Source organism: Eptatretus burgeri, chromosome 3 (genome assembly GCF_056783735.1).
Source record: "Eptatretus burgeri isolate ZD-2024b chromosome 3, Ebu_testis_v1, whole genome shotgun sequence".
In the NCBI taxonomy this organism is placed as follows: Eukaryota; Metazoa; Chordata; class Myxini; order Myxiniformes; family Myxinidae; genus Eptatretus; species Eptatretus burgeri.
Genome location: NC_140963.1, coordinates 121,594,479 through 121,616,526, shown reverse-complemented (window position 1 = coordinate 121,616,526; position 22,048 = coordinate 121,594,479). Strand labels below are relative to the sequence as shown.

Sequence of the window (22,048 nt, the reverse complement as noted above, 5' to 3'; positions counted from 1 at the left end):
ACTGCGCTGGGTTCAGCTCAGTCAGCGACCACGGTGCGCTCCCACAGGCTGCACAATGCAGTCTCTGGCGAAGGAGTATAGGATCGATCGGGCTTCGTGTTGAAGTCCGATCATGGTTTTATATTGGCTTGTTTTGTACATCACCACACTCACTTACACACAGGCATTGAGTGGTAGTCATCACCACGATGACTGTGTGTCATGTAATTTGTCGATGGTATACGAGTTTTCATTCCAATGAATGAATTCCAACAGCAATTCATTCCACATTTGTCGATGGTGATACACCATCACCGATGGTATACGAGTTGTCTTACAGTTGTTCATTATCTTGACTTTTGATAAACCGATTCATGAATTCCATCTTTGCTTGATCATTTTACAACTCACCAATGAACCCCCACCTATGCACTGAGGATTGTGTTTCCCTTTTGGTACAATAGCCGGCTTAGAGATTGTTGCGCCCTCTCACACGTACGTGTCCAGGCCACGCGTGACTTCATCCCTCACCCCACAGTCATCATGAATGTTCCCATGCGCGCAAGTCGTCACTTTTTTCTCGGTCCTGTTGGTGACGACTTACGAGTAGTCCACTGTATACATACATATATATATATATATATATATATATATATATATATATATATATATATATATATATATATATATACATATATATATACATATACACATATATATATATATATATATACATATAACGAATTTCGCACGCCCGGCGTGCGATCGGCCACGTAACTCGAATCGCGACGCGTCGCCCACCGGAACGGACAATTCAGTCATGACCCTACTGGAACTACCGCCAGGAGCCAGTCACGGTGGGGGTTTAACCTCACTACAACCCAGTCCGCATTCTACCCACGTGAAATAGGGTGAATCGCCGAATGTCGATATACCTAAGTACCCGCGCGGGTAGCGTACCGAGGAGTTGTGCCACGCCGCAGGTCGACTTCAGACACGAACCGCTTAAGCGGCTCGTTCCGTGCCGCAGGGATAACCGAGCGGAGTTATCGTCGACCTCGACGGTTCAGATTATTTATTGGGTGTCTGCATCCACTACCAATCCCTTACGTGATGCAAGATGGAACTTTCAACCGAAGGAAAGGACGCAATGAAACGGGAAACAATTTGACAAGCACTATTATTCACACTCAGACAAGCACGTATTCACAGCCATACAGTAATGCACATATAACAGTCAAAGCAAGAACAATACGCAGAATTACTACCGAATAACGCAATGTACAAGCACTTATACGGGTTTACTCAATAGACTGGCGCCACACACACATTTACACCAAAAGCAAAGAAAACGAAAGCCACCCTCAGAGGCAAGGAGGCAGACAGGTCCGTGGACCAAATGAACGTGGGACCTGGGTGATCGGCCAGGTCCACGAGACCGAAGGGGTCTTACCCGCGCCCTCGTGGCGCGATGGCGGGCTAGCCGCAATGTCCGCATAACGCGCTTGACTCCGTGTCCCTGGTATGGTCGAGCTCCTCCAGGCGTGCGTCGCGCAGGCACCACGGTTGGGTTGGGGAACGGACGGGGTTACTGGCGCTATCTCAGCGTGGATGGGGGGGGGAGGGGGAATTGTTGATGCTCGGGGTCGGGAGAGGGGAATGGCGGACGCTCCGTCCCGCTAGCAGGGTCCCGGGACCACACCGACTCCGGCGAACTCTCGCCCCTGAGCCCTCTTCTGTGTCCCTGCTCCACTCTGCGACTCGTCCCTCGACCTCCACTCCAAGCTCCATCCCCGCAAACACACGCCTCAGACTCCACGACTTCCGACCAGCGCCACTTTCTGCACCCCTTTCTGCCCACTGACTCGCGCCACTTTCTGTGCCACTTTCTTCACACGCGAGGTGTGTTTTTCTCGCGTCTTTTATAGACCGGGGGAGGAGCTTGTATGCAGATTGGAGGATCAAAACGCGCTTGGAGGCGGGGCCACACCGCCCGACACTCGCCCATTGGACGGAGAAAAAGGTACGTGAGCCTCTCCTGATCCGTTTTCCTCTCCTAAAAGGAACGCATTCACAGCGTGTTCGGACGCGGGGCCATGCCACCCGATGCTCAGTCATTGGATAGAAGAAAAGGGGCGTGCAGCCTTCCTGATCCGTTTTCCTCTCCTAAAAGGAATGCATTCACAGTCGAGACTTGCTGCGTTCGGCAAGAATCACCGAACGGGCCCTGGACAGCACGACGTTCAGTGTTGACTGGTGGTGTGGTTGATGGTTGTGGAAGGAGAAAGGCGAAGGTGGTGGGGGGTTTGCTGTGGTGGTTTGGTGGTTTGCGGGCGTCGTTTGGGAATGGCGGTGAACCGATGTTTGTGGGATGGAGTTGTGGAGGTAAAGAGGTGAAGGTGGTGGCGTTTGAGTTGTTGGCGGCTTAATAGTCCAAAATAACGACAGAGAAAGAAAAATGGCAAACTCAAAGCGTCGCAGCCCGGATGAATCACACATATTCCCTCTAAACAACGGGTGTGGGCTAGCTACACATGCACTTATCGATATATCTCACCTGAGGACCCTTTATGGTGTATTGTGAATTTCCACAGCCGTAACAATATATATATATATATATATATATATATATATATATATATATATATATATATATATATATATATATATATATATATATATATATATATATATATATATATATATATATATATATATATATATATGTGTGTGCAGTGGGGAGAACAAGTATTTGATACACTGCCAATTTTGCAGGTTTTCCCACTTACAAAGCACGTCGAGGTCTGTAATTTTTATCATAGGTACACTTCAACTGTGAAAGATGGAATCTAAAAAAAAATCCTGAAAATCACATTGTATGATTTTTAAATAATTCATTTGCATTTTATTGCATGAAATAAGTATTTGATCACCTCCCAACCAGTAAGAATTCTGGCTCTCACAGACCTGGTAGTTTTGTCTGAAAGAAGCCCTCCCATTCTCCACTCATTACCTGTATTAACTGCACCTGTTTGAACTCGTTATCTGCATAAAAGACAGCTGTCCACACTCAATCAATCAGACTCCAACCTCTCCACGATGGGCAAGACCAGAGAGCTGTCTAAGGACATCAGGGACAAAATTGTAGACTTGCACAAGGCTGGGATGGGCTACAGGACAATACGCAAGTAGCTTGGTGAGAAGGCAACAAATGTTGGCGCAATTATTAGTTAAATGGAAGAAGTTCAAGATAACAGTCAATCTCCCTCGGTCTGGGGCTCCATGCAAGATCTCACCTCGTGGAGCCTCAATGATCATGAGAAAGGTGAGGGATCAGCCCAGAACTACACGGCCGGACCTGGTCAATGACCTGAAGAGAGCTGGGACCACAGTATCAAAGAAAACCATAAGTAACACACTATGCCGTCATGGATTAAAATCCTGCAATGCACGCAAGGTCCCTCTGCTCAAGCCAGCGCATGTCCATGCCCGTCTGAAGTTTGCCAATGACCATCTGGATAATCCAGAGGAGGAATGGGAGATCATGTGGTCTGATGAGACCAAAATAGAGCTTTTTGGTTTAAACTCCACTCACCGTGTTTGGAGGAAGAAGAAGGATGAGTACAACCCCAAGAACACCATCCCAACCGTGAAACATGGAGGTTGAAACATCATTCTTTGGGGATGCTTTTCTGCAAAGGGGACAGGACAACTGCACCGCATTGAGGGGAGGATGGATGGGGCCATGTATCACGAGATCTTGGCCAACAACCTCCTTCCCTCAACAAGAGCATTGAAGATGGGGCGTGGCTGGGTCTTCCAGCATGACAATGACCCGAAACACACAGCCAGGGCAATTAAGGAGTGGCTCCGTAAGAAGCATCTCAAGGTTCTGGAGTGGCCTCGCCAGTCTCCAGACCTGAACCCAATAGAAAATCTTTGGAGGGAGCTGAAAGTCTGTGTTGCCCAGCGACAGCCCCGAAACCTGAAGGATCTGGAGAAGATCTGTATGGAGGGGTGGGCCAAAATCCCTGCTGCAGTCTGTGCAAACCTGGTTCAGAACTACAGGAAATGTCTCATCTCTGTAATTGCAAACAAAGGTTTCTGTACCAAATATTAAGTTATGTTTTTCTGATGTATCAAATACTTATTTCATGCAATAAAATACAAATTAATTATTTAAAAATCATACAATGTGATTTTCAGGATTTTTGTTTTAGATTCCGTCTTTCACAGTTGAAGTGTATCTATGATAAAAATTACAGACTTCTACGTGCTTTGTAAGTGGGAAAACCTGCAAAATCGGCAGTGTATCAAATACTTGTTCTCCTCAGTGTGTGTGTGTGTGTGTGTGTGTGTGTGTGTGTGTGTGTGTGTGTGTGTGTGTGTGTGTGTGTGTGTGTGTGTGTGTGTGTGTGTGTGTGTGTGTGTGTGTGTGTGTATTATATATATATATATATATATATATATATATATATATATATATATATATATATATATATATATATATATATATATATATATATATATATATATATATATATATATATATATATATATATATATATATATATATATAGTCGTATCCAGGCATTGATTACGTCCAGATGGTGCTTGTCTCTGGACTGTGTTCATCTCTGGACATGTCCGGGCGGTGTTTGTCTCCGGGTGATATTTATAGTGTGACCGGTAGAAAATGGATTTCAGACATTATTTTGCTTCCATCTTCACTGTTATTCCATGCAGTCATTTTGATGAGACAGAATGAATCGTAATTAACGCGCCACTGCACCTCTACCTTCCCTTCCTCTCAACTCACGCTGACTTCCCTTCCCCCACCCCTCCTCACTCTCCTTCCCTCCTCGCTCCCCTCTCTCCCCCCTTTCCCCCTCCACATCCTCTCTCTCTCTCCCCCCTCCCCCACCCCTATTTAACATTTCCATCAGCGAAGGGACAGGTGGTATTTGCTCGTCAATCACAGCAATAAACACAATGAAATTTTTAATTATCAGCCGAAAATGAAAATGAAGGTAAGGTCAATTACCAGACTTTTATAATAAATTATCAGTTCTAACTTTGTTATTTTCAGATATAACTGTGGAGATATGGTGAAAATAAAAAAATTAATCTTGAGAATAAAGGACACAGGCGGGGTCTGCGAGAGGCTTTTTTGATTGGTCGTGATGACGTAATATGCTGTAATATTTTGTCCAAGTACTGCTGAACTGAAGGATTTTGGAAGTGCCAATGAGGAAATTTGTGTTCTGCAGTGTAAAAGAATATAATTTAATTGAAATAAAGCAAAGCATTTAAAAGTTGCAGAAAAAAATTCAGAAGTTTACTGCTGTTGATCCATCCATCCATTGGGACCATACTCTGCGCAGAGCATCAAGGCTGCCAAAGCAGTCTCGAACAGGTGAATGTACGTTTGTTTGTGGGTTTGTTTGTCGAACTACTCCTAAAGTTCTGGGCCAATTACATCCAAACTTGCTACAGAGGATCAGCATAACCCCAATTAATGCATCAGGGTGTGTTTATCTTTGCTGGTGGTCTTGGGGAAGTGAGGGGGATTGAAATTCTGCATGTAAATGTGTATCATGTAGTGCTGCCTCCAGGTGGTGGAGGGTATTCACCATTTCTCCACTATTTACAGTGCAGTATTCCTGTCCCCACGTTTTCCAGTGCAGTGAAGTGTTTTGAATTATAAGCAGGATGTATGTTTTTGCTTCGTGCACGTAACCTGGGTTATTTATTTTTCCTATGCAGAGCTGTCACTTGCCTATACACCGCCCAAATAAAGTTATGCGTCAGAAGAACGTGTTGCATCCTAAGAACAACATCGCCCATAGAGCAGGTACTCGGCTGGCGATACAAAAGCATGGTTCTGTCATAATGGTGGCTGAATTTATGGCTGCCACCTCAAATGGATGTGACTGGTTTGGCACGACTTATACAAGTGCAATTTCCATTTGCACATCGTCAGTTTTAAGCCAATATTCTCTCTCAGGTGAATTTGACAAAATGCAGAAGAGAGTTCCCATTTTTTTTATCAATAACTGCAATGGCACTCGAAAGCAAATACAGCCAACCTATGAAAGCTTTAGAATGATCTATCCGGCTATACTACATAACAATGAGCACAGATATACAAGGGGGTAATTTTGGTGCCGATACTTTGGAACTTGCAAAAAATGTATTTGGGCAATACTGTCTTTTGATTGACGATATACAACTTAATTAATAGGAAGATAAATTCATGAGCAATGTTACACAAAAGCAATTCAGTTCTGTGATGAAAATATGCGATACGAAGGGTTATTAAACTCTGATGAAAAAATGGTAATGTTTGTTTAAAAAAAAAAATTGCTGCAATGGAACAAAATATTATTGGGCATTTTAAGAATTTTTTTGACCGATGAAGGTTACAGATCTCAAATTATTATGAATAAACTAACAACTCTCAGCAACAGATCAACTGTAGCTACAACCACCTGAGAAGTAGGAAAATCGAAGCTGGTCAGCCACCTGGATCTTAATACAGTTACATCTTGCATCCTTGCTCAATTCTCACCTAATCCTTGCGACGTCTTGGAAGGGTCTTGATGTCCTTGCTTCACCAGACACAATAATGATATTATGATCAGAGGGTCCGTTCTGAATCTGGTTGGTCGGTGGTTTGATTCCAACCTTGGCCGAGTGATTGGCATCCCGGTCAACCCAGGATGCCTGGGTTGGCATCCTGATCTCATTTGAAGGGGAGATGTTTCTCCTTATCACCATGCTGACTGTAGAATGAAAAGTGACCTCAAGAGATGGTGCAGCAGGTGCCCAGTGTAACCCGGAAGTTATGTCACTTTCCCGCAAGGCCACCGGCTATGTTTGTCTGAAGTAAAGTCCTGGGTTATCTGGTGTGTTTCTGTCTGCATGTAAGTGTGTTAGTTGTGTGACAGCTCCTCTATGAGTCTTAAACTCTGTAAAATAAATAAATGCAAGGGTGACATAAATTTTTTATCGATTGACAATATTGACTGAGATATTGCCCCCAACTTGTACTGATGCTCCACAATGCTGCACTATAGACGTTGCATATGACTGACACCAAAGTCGTCCATTGCTGAACAAACGATGATTGATTGTTGCCAAACAATTTGAACTTCAATTCATCTGTAAAACGCACGCACTTCCAATTTCTTTCATTCCACCGCTTGTAATCTGATGTCCATTTAAGCCTTCGGGTATTTTGAAAACTTCTTTTCAAACAGTTTTTGTAGCACGTGTTCATCAAAACCAAATAAAGCGAATGCACGCCTGCAAGGTGACATTGACACCCGTATTTTAAAAGATTGTTGACAAGATCTGTACTCGACTGTCATCCAACATGTGAACACACTGTGAAATATTTAATGAGAAGTTGATTTGGATCTGAAATCTTTACGAACCAACTGAGAACTTTCAGCAACAGATCACCTCAAGCTGAAGAAAAAAAAAACACAATCCGGTCAGCCCATTGGATCTGTTAGTCCATGGGCCCAGGCATATATCGGTACCATCTGAGGAAACCAAACTTTAGGGCTACTAAGTTATTGGTTGGGACTATATGATTATTTCAATATGTGATAACCGTTCCAGAAGAGCAGCTCAGTGTATGTATTTTGCATTTTTACTATTTTACCATTCTGAGATATTGACGTTTTGGGGGAAAAAATCAAAAAAAAATAAAATAAAACCAAGGACCACTGGGAGGAAGTGGCAGAGCTGAAGTCCACACAGGAGGAAGCAGACACCTGGATGCTTCTGCATGCTCTGCATGCAGCACAGGCTGGGTACAAGGCTGTGGTGATCACTGCCGAAGATACAGATGTCCTCGTGTTGTGTCTTGCCTTCAATAAGGACATCCCATGCCCCGTGTATCACAAGTGTGGTACGCAAACCCACACACGGTTCCTAGACATTGACAAGCTTGCGAGAGCGATGGGATACAGTGTATGTGATGCCCTGGTTGGACTGCATGTGTTCTCTGGTTGTGATACAGTCAGCGCCTTTGCAGGCCGGGGAAAGATGGGCACCTTGAAGCAAATGAAGTCGGATAAGACCTACCAAGAGGCCTTCAGTCAGCTCGGTCATTCATGGCAAGTATCCACCGAGCTCTTTCAGAAGTTGCAAGAGGTCACCTACCACATGTACGTGCCGTCTACCAACACCACGAAAGTCAATGAACTCCGACATCAACTCTTCTGTGCCAGACGGGGAGAGATAGAGTCCAGTCAGCTTCCACCATGTGAAGACTGCCTCTTCATGCATGTCCTCCGTGCAAACTACCAGGTTGCTATTTGGAGGCGCTGTCTGCAATGCCAACCCTATGTTCCAAGTCCCAAGGGTTGTGGATGGACCACTGATGATGATGGGAAGCTGGCCATCGAGTGTATGCAGGGTTCTCCAGCACCGGATGCAGTGTTGCAACTGCTTTCCTGCAAGTGTGGACGGTCGTGCAAACTCCCAGACTGCACGTGCCTTGCCAATAGCCTGAAGTGCACTGACATGTGCAAGTTGTGAACCTGCAGCAACCAGCCCGCTGATGTCGAGGAAGAGGTTGTAGACCTCAAGGACTCTGATGCTGATAACAGTGATGAAGACTAGACTACTGATCCATGGTGTGAATGTTTTGGCACAATCACAAGGACATTCATGGCAACAAATATGCATGAGTAAAACATAGTACATAAACATGCCACAGTAGCGTGGTGAAATTTGGGTTATCCGTAAATTTCACATTTTGGACGCTTGTTGGAACTTGGGTAGGGGAAGGGCAATTCCTTTAACTGTGGTAAAAACTTGTAAAATGTTCATAAATGTTCTCCTCATACAACATGTGCATGTTGTAGGCTACTGCGGTTCAGTAGCACTACCCAGGGAACTTGTATGACAATATTATAAATTAAAATGTACTGAAAATCACTAATCAGCAACATTTTGAAAGGCCCTATTGTTCACCCCTTTCTGCCATAAAACAAATTCTGCCTTCAGGAATGACAGAAAGGATTATTCGGATGGTATAAATAAAGCATTTCAGACATGTATTTGTGGTTTGCAGTTCATTCTAGCCCCATGTGGAAACAAAAATTGCATCATTAGTGAATGTTTCTGAGTTTGCCTTTTCGCTTTCATTATGCGGAGGGTGGGTACATTCCAGAGATGATAACTACCAATAAGCTGCCAGTCTGCAATGGTTATCACATCAAAATATGATCATATATATATATATATATATATATATATATATATATATATATATATATATATATATATATATATATATATATATATATATATATACACCAATTCAAAAATCATAACTAGGATTGGTTTCCTGAGATGGCACCGACAAGTAGAATTTCTGGCCTGGGCCCATGGACTATGTAGTCCAAGCACAGATTACATCTTGGTCATACCACATGCTACATGTATCGACATCGTGGTGGCTGTTGATACTTGTGGCTGAACAAACAGCATGACGTAACGGTCAATTTACTGCTTTCCCCTGCAGCATTTTTGTTCAACTCCGTGTTACTTTGGGACTTTGAAACCTGAGTCTGTTTCAGTGAAACCCAGTGAGTCTTCAAATTAAGGGTAAAAAGTAGTCGGGTAGTCCTTGCCCTGCCCTGCTCTGCTGCATAATCGGTGGTGATTCCGTTGTGCCGACACTGAAGACATTTTTCAATCAGACATACAGGTGTTTGAGCCACCCATATGTTCTTGCTGCTCCGAGTCTCTGTTCACTGCAGCTCCACCTACGGAGCAGCTTCATCTGACATTGTCCACCTGCGCTACATGCTTCATCAACTCTGGGTTTCCTCTTCGTGTCTGCATAGTGGCCTCTTACAAATACCGACAGCCTATGTGATGCCATCGCCGCCCCACATTTCCACGGGTTGGAGCCGCAAAGCCTCCACACCCCTTTTTATTGTGTTTACTTTTTGGCAGGATTTTACAATTCATAATACCCTATTTTTCAGCCTGCAAGTCAATGTGTAGCACAAATCAAATTGGCTAATTTCACATTTTTCTTTCCTTCATTAATATATATGCCTGGTGTTGGCTTAATGGTTAGGGTGGCAGGCTTGGGATCCTTGGATCCTGAGTTCAAATCCCACTCACTGTTGAATACCAAGTGGGGTTGACTCTGCCTGTCATCCTTCCGATGTCAGCAAAATGAGTACCAGCTTGCTGGTATCCTGTGTCGGAGTGGCGACCCATCCAGGATTGTGCCAAATAGCCAAGGAGACTGCTGAGGTAGCACCAACACTCTGCACAGTGTGTGGTCCCGATGGATGGATGGATTAAAAGACAAGTCGATTTGGAGTACAAGACAAAGCTAGATCAACTACGGTAGTTATAGTGGGGCAGATAACAGCAATTTTTGAGAGGAATCGTGCAAATGATGATACAAGCATCAAATTTGGCACATTTGTTCTCCAGGGGGTTCTAATCAAATCTGCCCGATTGGCCATTTGAAAATCCAAATTTTGAAAAAAAAAAAAAAAAAAAAAAAAAGTCAAGATCACGAATCAATGTTGGATGCTGGCTGAGATTGGTGAATGTTTCAGAAACATCATCAAAGACGTTCCAAGTCTGCCATGCAGTTTTCTTCCCTTTACCGTGGAAGGCAGACACGACGTCACATCCAGTGAACGCATGGAAGTATGGGATCCCTCGAGCTTTCTCAGGCCCTATTGCAGAAACTACCTCATGGACTGTAATCCATCGGCCTTGGCTCCTTGGCCAAAGGCAATCCACATGTTCTCAAGACCTAGTTCCTGTAAGGATGGCAGTACAGATATTGCTATGACTAGTACGTCCGTGTCATTACCCTTAATGATAATGGACTTGCAACCATCCGTCGTTGCATCCCTGGCGTATACAAATATTCGAGTATCAGCTTCTTCATGACAACATGGAGACACAGCATCCAGTGACTTCCTTGTGTTGCTAATGGCATCTTCTCCTTTTGTGACAATGACTGTGCTTGTCGTCTGGGCTTCACACATCTTTTCCGCAAGGAAGTGAAACAGCTCAGTCTTGTTGCTGTCATCTCGAAGAAAGCTTCTCCAGTTACTTGGGGTCTTACTGGTTCCTGTCACTCTTCTTCTGATTCCTTGCCCCCTTTTCGACCTTGCCTCGGACTTCAGACTTGACTTCTTGTACACATCAAACACTACGTCCACCCTCTCGTACCTGGCACCATAGGATTCCACCTTTGGGATGATGTCTTCTTTAGCATAGTCATCAATATCTTTGAAGTGCATGGAGGTAGGGCATTGATAAGTGCTGAGCCATCAATGATGACTGCATCTCCCCTTGGTTCTCTGTCTGGGATGTTCACTTGTGCTTCAAGAATTTCAGCCAGCTGTGACTTCAATTTTTTTTGAAGTTTTTTTTTTATTTTTCTTCAAATTTTTCAAAATTTGGATTTTCAAATGGCCAATCGGGCAGATTTGATCAGAAAGCCCTGTAGAACAGAAATGCCAAATTTGATGCTTGTATCATAAGTTGCACAATTTCTCTACGATCTACTACACTTAGCAAAACTGTCAGTCAGAACAATGGAGGTGTTCTCATCCTTCCCTGACATTGTCAAACTGCATCGCTTGCCTTGGTACTTTCAGGGTCATGAATAATAATGGGCCATTTTGTGAATATTACGTGAATTACTTGGTGGGATGAACCTTATGCATAAATTAGGAATGAAAATAATTTTTCAACATGTTCATCATCATATGGAGGTACAGGATCGAAATCAAGTTACATTTCCCACCGACACCAATTCTCCTGTGCACAGCCACCATATTCCTGCCATTTTTCTCAGAGAATGTAATGACTTCCGACCAAAAAGCCGTCGTGTATGACTTTCGTTACTTTACGGGAGGCATTTTGAGATGACGTAGTCAGGATGGATACATGTGATTCGGATTGAAAGGGATGGATCAAATTTAATTGGCAAGTGCATGGTCGTTATTGATTGGATAATTACCTCCACCACCTAAGGTGGATGGAGGTTGTTTTCACCCCTGTCTGTCTGTTTGTGAACAGGTTATCTAAAAAAGTTGCGGACAGATTCAGAAGAAATTTGGGTTAACAAAATTTTTTATATTTTGGGGTTAATTCATTCATATAAAGCTTTTTTTTTATTGCTTCAGTCTTTCTTTTTTAAGTCGGCTGCTTTATTTAATTCCTATCCTTGTTGGTGTCATCAAATATCTCACTCATTAACATGTTGGCGGGTTTGTTTATGTAATTCGTGCCCCCAGTTTTTAATGCAACAGGCTCAGAGTTTCTTAGACCCATAGGAGGACTAAACTACCTTTTTACCTCTGCCACCGAAGGTGAAGGAGGTTATGCTTTCACCCCTTTCTATCTGTTTATTTGTCTGTCTGTGTACAGGATATCTCAAAAAGTTGTGGACAGATCCAGATGAAATTTTGTGGACAGGTTCGATGTGTGACAAGGACGAATTGATTAGATTTTGGTGAAGATCTGGATCCGAGTACTAGGATTTTTTAAGTGATTCTTCACCATTGAGAGATAGGGCTAAACTAATATACAACACGATATCTCAAAAGGTTGTGGACGGATTCGGACAAAACTTGGTGGAGAGGTTAGGTGTGTGGCCATGACAAATTGATTCAATTTTGGTGAAGATCCGAATCCAGATCAGATTCCCCGAATTTTTAAAGTGATTCTTCACCATTGAGAGATAGGGCTCAAAAACTATATATAGCACTATATTTCAAAAATGTATTGGGCCCGATATGTTCTCGTGGATCAGGAATTACGGGACGGAGGTATGCGCTCTACAGAGTACCCTTCTAGTTTTTTCTGCAATTATGTCCAAGCTGCATCTCGGAACTGGCTGGGACTTCCAGAATGAAATTTTACAACAATAATGGGAATAAAAAGAATGTGGAGTTGACAATTTTTTTTACATTTATGTTTGATTTTTTACATCATACCCCTCTGGGTTAAAGGTCAAGGTCAAGCGTAAAACAAAACAAAACAAAACGCTTATTTTTTTGTCATTGCTTAATTTTGCCAATGTGGAATCTCAAAGACTGCTTGACCTTCCAAGATGTTCTTGCATCATAATAGTGGACTTACATTGATGTTGTGCACCTGACAGTATATTTCATGACCTTAATCGACTTCTTCGAATTGGGACCAAATTAATGAAAAACACCTTTTTAATCGTAACTCAAATAACTCTCCTCCGATTTCCATGATGTTGAGTTTTATGGCGAGATAGCAGATGGGGACATATTTTCTAAATTTACACTTTCAACTTAAAAGTTGAAGATCAAGGTCATATGGTGTTCTGAAAATAAAAAAAGACATGGCCATCGTTGGATCGCAGGGGCCGGAGGAGGCTTACCCTTGGCAATCACAGATATCTAGTTTTAATTATTCTTTTTTTTTTTCCTGGAAAATGCTTTGAGATCTTTAAAATGAAAATAAAAATTAATAAAATTCAAACTGAATTCTTGGAAATCCTGCTCAATCAAAAGCGACACCAGAGAATGTGTCCGTAAATTACGGGCCAAGACTCCAGCAAATGAGGCACGTCACATTGTTGGACGAAATCAAATGGGAGAACCTTGTGAGCATGTCGGTGACGTCTCAATATACGTCGAGGAGAACCCATCTCGAACCCGATGCGTCACTCAGTTTCTCTTCAATACACCCATCCGTAACTGCAAAGCCCAAAGTCGTCATCCGCCAACGAACACACTTGGTGTCTCATCCCGAGTCCGTGCGAACTGATCATTTCCGAACGTGTTCAATGTCCCACGAATTCTCTTCGCATTTCAGACTTCCTGATGTGGACATCATGACGTATACTCACTCACTCACTCACTCCTCGTTCACTCAAACTGTCAACTCTCGTCAGATCTTTCTCATCCTTTTGTTTCCAATCACCTGAAAGCCATCATTTCCGATGGTGTTCAACGTCCCATAAATTCTCTTCGCATTTCAGACTTCCTGATGTCGAAGACATCATGATGTCCACTCACTCCTCACTCAAACTCTCAACTCTCGTCAAATCTCTCATCCTTTTGTTGCCAATCACCTAAAAGTCATCATTTCCGATGGTGTTCAACGTCCCATAAATTCTCTTCGCATTTCAGACTTCCTGATGTCGAAGACATCATGATGTCCACTCACTCCTCACTCAAACTCTCAACTCTCATCAAATCTCTCATCCTTTTGTTGCCAATCACCTAAAAGCCATCATTTCCGATGGTGTTCAACGTCCCATAAATTCTCTTCGCATTTCAGACTTCCTGATGTCGAAGACATCATGATGTCCACTCACTCCTCACTCAAACTCTCAACTCTCGTCAAATCTCTCATCCTTTTGTTGCCAATCACCTAAAAGTCATCATTTCCGATGGTGTTCAATGTCCCATCGATATCTTCGCATTTCAGACTTCCTGATGTAGACATCATGATGTCCACTCACTCCTCACTCAAACTCTCGTCAAATCTTTCTCATCCTTTTGTTGCCAATCACCTAAAAGCAATCATTTCGGATCGTGTTCAACGTCCCATCGATATCTTCGCATTTCAGACTTCCTGATGTAAAAGACATCATGATGTCCACTCACTCCTCACTCAAACTCTCAACTCTCGTCAGATCTTCCTCATCCTTTTGTTTCCAATCACCTAAAAGCCATCATTTCCGATGGTGTTCAACGTCCAATAAATTCTCCGCATTTCAGACTTCCTGATGAAGAAGACATCATGATGTCCACTCACTCACTCAACTCTCGTCAGATCTTCCTCATCCTTTTGTTGCCAATCACCTAAAAGCCATCATTTCAACCTTCGTGTCACTTCGTTACATTCTTTCAACAGGCTCGATACATGTGTGGAAAACAATGTTTCTCGTCATCATTATTATTATCATTATTATTAATTTCGTCCTTACCCGGGCGGGCCAGTGAGGGTAACCCTTCATCTTCGCGAAAATGAGGTCTCCGGGCTTACACTGCTTGGCCATAGCCCGGCAGGCGACGTCCGGTTCGCAGTGAAGTAAGAGTTTTGCAAACACGGGACACACGGCACTTCACTATGTTGACACCTGCAAACCTCCGCGCTGCTTCGCACACACACACACCCTGAGAGAGAGAGAGTGCGCGCACTCGAGCGTACACCCTGCAATACCTCAGTAGAGCACTCGCCTCGAACGAACGGTTTGTACACGGCAAGGGAACAGCACACCAGGCCCGAGCCCCGACAGTTCACACACGGCACAGCGACCAACGGGTGAGGGCAAAATTGAAATGAAGGGTAAACGCTAAAAACTTTAAATCAAACAGCGTTTCGCACGTCATATACATCACGCAGCTTCAGTTTTCTGTTATCAGTGGTTGGGATTCGTTAAATTAGGCAACTCAATTAAAAAAAAAAACGGAGAAAGTTAGATGGAGAAAGCGACGTAAGCTGCGAAGAACACGCTGAGACACCACAAGCTCACTGCGGTTCCAGTCGGCGCGAATGGACCAAAAGTACGATTGCAAAGTTTAAAGGAAAAACTGAAAAAATAATTTTAAATGAGAGTTCGACAAAATTTAAACTACAATTAAATACCAACCATAATAATCCTGATTAAAACTTGGCGGGAAAGGAAGCTACAATTACTACAACATGTAAACCTTTTAAAGTTACCACAGTAACGATTCAATTTCGTCTTCAGTTTGATTATTATTTTAATTTTTTTAATTCCTTGCGTGTGTCGTTAAATACAATAACAACACGGTTCCTCAGATGGTTTCACTGCCCTTCCGGCACTAAATGCAATACAATTTGTTCTACCAAATACCACCCGTCGCTTCTCTGACAGGAATACTGAGAGAGGATGCAGGGGAGGATGGAGGGGTAGAGAGGGGGAGGAGGGAGGGGTAGAGAGGGGGAGGAGGGAGGGGTAGAGAGGGGGAGGAGGGAGGGGTAGAGAGGGGAGGAGGGAGGGGTAGAGAGGGGGAGGAGGGAGGGGTAGAGAGGGGAGGAGGGAGGGGTAGAGAGGGGAGGAGGGAGGGGTAGAGAGGGGAGGAGGGAGGGTAGAGAGGGGGAGGAGGGAGGGGTAGAGAGGGGAGGAGGGAGGGGTAGAGAGGGGGAGGAGGGAGGGGTAGAGAGGGGGAGGAGGGAGGGGTAGAGAGGGGAGGAGGGAGGGGTAGAGAGGGGGAGGAGGGAGGGGTAGAGAGGGGGAGGAGGGAGGGGTAGAGAGGGGGAGGAGGGAGGGGTAGAGAGGGGAGGAGGGAGGGGTAGAGAGGGGAGGAGGGAGGGGTAGAGAGGGGAGGAGGGAGAGGAAGTGAGGGGAGGAGGGAGAGGAAGTGAGGGGAGGAGGGAGAGGAAGTGAGGGGAGGAGGGAGGGGAAGTGAGTGGAGAAGGGAGGGGAAGTGAGGGGAGGAGGGAGGGGAAGAGAGGGGAGGAGGGAGGGGAAGAGAGGGGAGGAGGGAGGGGAAGAGAGGGGAGGAGGGAGGGGAAGAGAGGGGAGGAGGGAGGGGAAGAGAGGGGGAGGAGGGAGGGGAAGAGAGGGGGGAGAAGGGAGGGGAAGAGAGGGGAGAGGAGGGAGGGGAAGAGAGGGGAGGGAGGGGAAGAGAGGGGAGGGGAGGGAGGGGAAGAGAGGGGAGGAGGGAGGGGAAGAGAGGGGAGGGAGGGAGGGAGGGAAGAGAGAGGGAGGGGAGGGAGGGGAAGAGAGGGGAGGGGAGGGAGGAGAAGAGAGGGGAGGGGAGGGAGGGGAAGATAGGGGAGGGGAGGGAGGGGAAGATAGGGGAGGGAGGGAGGGCAGAGAGGGGAAGATAGGGGAGGGGAGGGAGGGCAGAGAGGGGAAGAGAGGGGAGGGAGGGAGGGCAAGAGAGGGGAGGGGAGGGAGGGCAAGAGAGGGGAGGGGAGGGAGGGCAAGAGAGGGGAGGGAGGGAGGGCAAGAGAGGGGAGGGGAGGGAGGGCAAGAGAGGGAGGGGGAGGGCAAGAGAGGGAGGGGGGAGGGCAAGAGAGGGGAGGGGAGGGAGGGCAAGAGAGGGGAGGGGAGGGAGGGCAAGAGAGGGGAGGGAGGGAGGGCAAGAGAGGGGAGGGAGGGAGGGCAAGAGAGGGGAGGGAGGGAGGGCAAGAGAGGGGAGGGAGGGAGGGCAAGAGAGGGGAGGGGAGGGAGGGCAAGAGAGGGGAGGGGGAGGGGAGGGGAGGGGAGGGAGGGGAAGAGAGAGAGGAAAGAGAGGGGAGGGAGGTGAAGAGAGGGGAGGGGAGGGAGGGGAAGAGAGGGAGGGGAAGAGAGGGGAGAGGAGGGAGGGGAAGAGAGGAGAGAGGAGGGAGGGGAAGAGGGGGAGAGGAAGAGGGGGGAGGGGAAGAGGGGGGAAGAGAGGAGGGAGGAGTGAGGGGAAGAGAGGGGAGAGGAGGGAGGGGAAGAGAGGGGAGAGGAGGGAGGGGAAGAGAGGGGAGGGAGGGAGGGGAAGAGGGGAGGGAGGGAGGGGAAGAGAGGGGAGGAGGAGGGAAGAGAGGGGAGAGGAGGGAAGAGAGGGAGGAGGGAGGGGAAGAGAGGGGAGGGGAAGAGAGGGAGGGGAAGAGAGGGGAGAGGAGGGAGGGGAAGAGAGGGGAGAGGAGGGAGGGAAGAGAGGAGAGGAAGAGGGAGGGAGGGAGGGAAGAGAGGGGAGGAGGGAGGGGAAGAGAGGGGAGGAGGGAGGGGAAGAGAGGGGGAGGAGGGAGGGGAAGAGAGGGGGGAGGAGGGAGGGGAAGAGAGGGGAGAGGAGGGAGGGGAAGAGAGGGGAGAGGAGGGAGGGGAAGAGAGGGGAGAGGAGGGAGGGGAAGAGAGGGGAGGGGAGGGAGGGGAAGAGAGCGGAGGGGAGGGAGGGGAAGAGAGGGGAGGGAGGGAGGGGAAGAAAGAGGGAGGGGAGGGAGGGAGGGAAGAAGAAAGGGGAGGGAGGGAGGGGAAGAGAGGGGAGGGAGGGAGGGGAAGAGAGAGGTGAGGGGAGGGAGGGGAAGAGAGGGAAGAGGGGGAGGGGAAGAGGGGAGGGGAAGAGGGGAGGGGAAGAGGGGGAGGGGAAGAGGGGGAGGGGAAGAGGGGGAGGGGAAGAGGGGGAGGGGAAGAGTGGGGAGGGGAAGAGGGGGAAGAGAGGAGGGAGGAATGAGGGGAAGAGAGGGGAGAGGAGGGAGGGGAAGAGAGGGGAGAGGAGGGAGGGGAAGAGAGGGGAGAGGAGGGAGGGGAAGAGAGGGGAGGGAGGGGAAGAGAGGGGAGGGAGGGAGGGGAAGAGAGGGGAGGGGAGGGAGGGGAAGAGAGGGGAGGGGAGGGAGGGGAAGAGAGGGGAGGGAGGGAGGGAAGAGAGGGGAGGGGAGGGAGGGAAGAGAGGGGAGGGAGGGAGGGGAAGAGAGGGGAGGGGAGGAGGGGAAGAGAGGGGAGGGAGGGGAAGAGAGGAAAGAGAGGGGAGGGAGGGGAAGAGAGGGGAGGGGAAGAGAGGGGAGAGGAGGGAGGGGAAGAGAGGGGAGAGGAGGGAGGGGAAGAGAGGGGAGAGGAGGGAGGGGAAGAGAGGGGGAGGAGGGAGGGAAGTGAGGGGAGGAGGGAGGGGTAGATAGGGGAGGGGTAGAGAGGGGGAGGAGGGAGGGGAAGAGAGGAGGGAGGGGAAGAGAGGAGGGACGGGAAGAGAGGGGAGGAGGGAGGGGAAGAGGGGGAAGGGAGGGGAGGAGGGAGGGGAAGAGAGGGGAGGAGGGAGGGGTAGAGAGGGGGAGGAGGGAGGGGTAGAGAGGGGGAGGAGGGATGGGAAGAAAGGAGGGAGCGGAGAGAGGGAGGGGAGGGAGAGAGGAGGGGAGGGGAAGAAAGGAGGAAGGGGAAGAAAGGAGGGAGGGGGAGAGAGGAGGGGAGTGGGAGAGAGGAGGGGAAGGGCAGAGAGGAGGGGAGTGGGAGAGAGGAGGCGAAGGCGAGAGAGCTGGGACGGGGAGAGAGGAGGGGAGAGGCGAGGAGGGGAGGGAGAGCGAGGAGGTAGTGTGAGGTGAGAGGAAGGGAAAGCAGACGTGTGGAGGAGCATCAATTACGATTCATACTGTCTCATCAAAATGATTGTGCCCAGAATAACAATGAAGATGGAAACAAAATAATGTCTGAAATACATTTTCTACCGGTATTACTATAAACAATGTCCAGAGACAAACACCGCCGGGACGTAAACACCGCCCGGACAAGTTCAGAGACAAACTCCCATATGGATATAAACAAACACTGTCCAGAGACAAACACTGTCCAGAGACAAACTCTGACCGGAGATAAACATCGGGGAGAGAGAGAGACAGAGAGAGACAGAGAGACAGAGAGAGACAGAGAGAGACAGAGAGAGACAGAGAGAGACAGAGAGAGACAGAGAGAGACAGAGAGAGACAGAGAGAGACAGAGAGAGACAGAGAGAGACAGAGAGACCGAGAGAGACCGAGAGACCGAGACAGAGAGACAGAGCGAGACAGAGACAGACAGAGAGAGACAGAGAGAGACAGAGAGACAGAGAGACAGAGAGACAGACAGAGAGAGAGAGAGAGAGAGAGAGAGAGAGAGAGAGAGAGAGAGAGAGAGAGAGAGAGAGAGAGAGAGAGAGACAGAGAGAGAGACAGAGACAGAGAGAGAGACAGAGAGAGAGAGAGAGACAGAGAGAGAGACAGAGACAGAGACAGAGACAGAGACAGAGACAGAGAGAGAGAGGCAGAGAGAGAGAGAGGCAGAGAGGCAGAGAGACAGAGAGACAGAGAGACAGAGAGACAGAGAGACAGAGAGACAGAGAGACAGAGACAGAGACAGAGACAGAGACAGAGACAGAGACAGAGACAGAGACAGAGACAGAGACAGAGACAGAGACAGAGACAGAGACAGATCGAGATCGAGATCGAGAGATAGATAGATGTGTGGGAGGGTGCTGCTCTGTATTCGGCTGGGGTGGAGAGAGGGAGAGAGAGGGAGAGGGAGATGGAGATAGACACACACACAAACACGTATTAGTGTTTGGCCGACATCGGTAATTCTTCAGGAATCAGCAGATTGGAGTCAGTGTGATGACCGACTGCAGGACGTACTGTACACAGCCCAAAAATCTTGAGTCGCTTTCACCCTTGTTTTGGGGGAATTTCAATAAAGGAATTATAAAAACAACATTGCATTTATTTTGACGTTTCAGGTCGATGTGCATAAACATTACTCTATAAACAGCTACCAATCGTCATGTGATCGGTGTAAAAAAAATTGCTCTGAAATTTAGAAGACACGTTAATACGACAAACGGCTGGGAAATGGGGTGTTATCAAATATATTTTACTTTGAAACTCACAAAGAGAAACCATGTAACTTTTGTAAATCATGTACCACTACCTTTGAGCAACTGCCGATTGTGCATCCTGATCCTGAAGACCCCAAAGACCCCAAAACCCAGAAGATCCCAAAGACCGAAAAGGCCCCGAATACCTGAAAGACCCCAAAGACCCTGAAACACCCAAAAGACGCCAAAGACCCAAAAATGCCCCAAAGCCACAGAAGACTCAAAAGACCAAAAATACACCGAAGACACAAAAAATAAACATCCTGAGGAACCAAAACACCCAAAAGACCCTGAGGACCCTGAATACATAAAATGCCCAAAGGACCCAGAGGACCGAAAATACCAAAAAGACTCCGGGGAGCCCGAACACCCAAAATATCCAGAAGACTCAAACGACCTCGAGGACCAAAAAACCCAGTGGATCCAAATGACCCGATGAGACAAAAGACCCCGGAGACCCAAAAGGCCCAGGGCATCCAAAATACCCCAAGAACCTAAAAGACCTCGATAACCCAAAATACCTAGAGGACCCAAAAGACCCAAAAGACACAACGGGACTATCACGGACCCATATAATTTTTGCATGATATAAAATGTGACTTCAGGTCCCTAACCCCCCTCCCCCCCCCACACCCACACACAATCTCATGTCCTTAACCCCCCTCCTACCACACCCAAACTCTGTGATCCCCTCCACCTTTCTTCAAATCTTCAACCTCAACTGTCCCAAACCCCAAGTCCTCAAGCCCCCTTCCAACCCCAAGTCCATCCTCCCCCCTTTTCCCAATGTCTCAATCTTCTTCTTCCAGCTCCATGCACCCTCACCCCCAACTCTCTGTCCTCCCCTCCGCATTTCGTCCTGTCTTTAATAATGTTACACAGGGAACTTTGGCACATGAGGCCATTTGGCCTATCATGCCTGCGTTGTTCCTGTTCCTGTTTGTTAAAAACAATGTTAAAAGTAAATAAAGATGGAACATTAAATTCACAATCACTTCCCCCTTTCTTCCCTTATCCTCATTATGATTCACAGACCGGTGTTTGTGTCTTTGTTTGTTTGTCGCACTACTCCTACAGTTGTGGGCCGATTCCATCCAGACTTGCTGCATAGCAAGTGAATGCACGACCCCAATGAATGCATAGAGGTTCTGTTTTTTTAAATCTTTTCCGGTGGTCTTTCGGGGAGGGGAGGAACGCAAATTGTGTGTAAATGTGTATCGTGTAGCACCGCCTCCAGGTGGGGGAGAGTATTACAAGTGTCCTCCATTTACAGTACAGTATTCCTGTCCCCACGTTTTCCAGTGCAGTGAGGTGTTTTGAATTATAAGCAGTAAGTATTTTACTTCATGTACATAACTTGATGGGTTGTTGTGGTTTTTTTTTGGCCTACACAAAAAGGTATGCATCAGAATAACGTGTTACATGCTTGGAACAAGATCGCCCATATGGCGGGTACTCTGTTCGTGGAGTTAATTGCGTCAGAGGACCCGGGTCGCATTCTGGCGCAGAAATTTTTGTTCTTTTTCGGATGGCCGTCCATTGCACGGATTAAGGGGCGGTCCCCCCCCCCCCCCACTGTCTCGCGCTTTCTCTGTGTCGTGTCCGTGGCATTTTCGGATGTTGGAGGGGTTCGCTCAGGAGGAGAACCTGTTGATCTACCGGCTGATGGGCTGGCAGTTGTCACAGCTCCTGGAACAACTGCACCCCAGGGAGATGCTGCGGGAGGTGTGCAGTCCTCT

At 47.1% G+C, this 22,048-nt stretch overlaps 1 protein-coding gene across 3 annotated transcripts in view; it reads right to left on the bottom strand.

Annotated features, from left to right (window-relative positions):
- Window positions 1-15,379, bottom strand: part of LOC147030879 (hepatoma-derived growth factor-related protein 2-like) — a 132,262-nt gene extending 116,883 nt beyond the window's left edge. For 2 of the 3 annotated variants that reach the window (XM_085875410.1, XM_085875411.1), the window contains exon 1: window positions 14,960-15,379. In XM_085875410.1, the coding sequence (XP_085731536.1) occupies window positions 14,960-15,031 (72 nt within the window). In that variant the 5' untranslated portion in view covers window positions 15,032-15,379. The remainder of the gene's footprint in view (window positions 1-14,959) is intronic. The other variant, XM_085875413.1, reaches the window with a different exon arrangement.
- Between the last annotated feature and the right edge of the window lie 6,669 nt (window positions 15,380-22,048).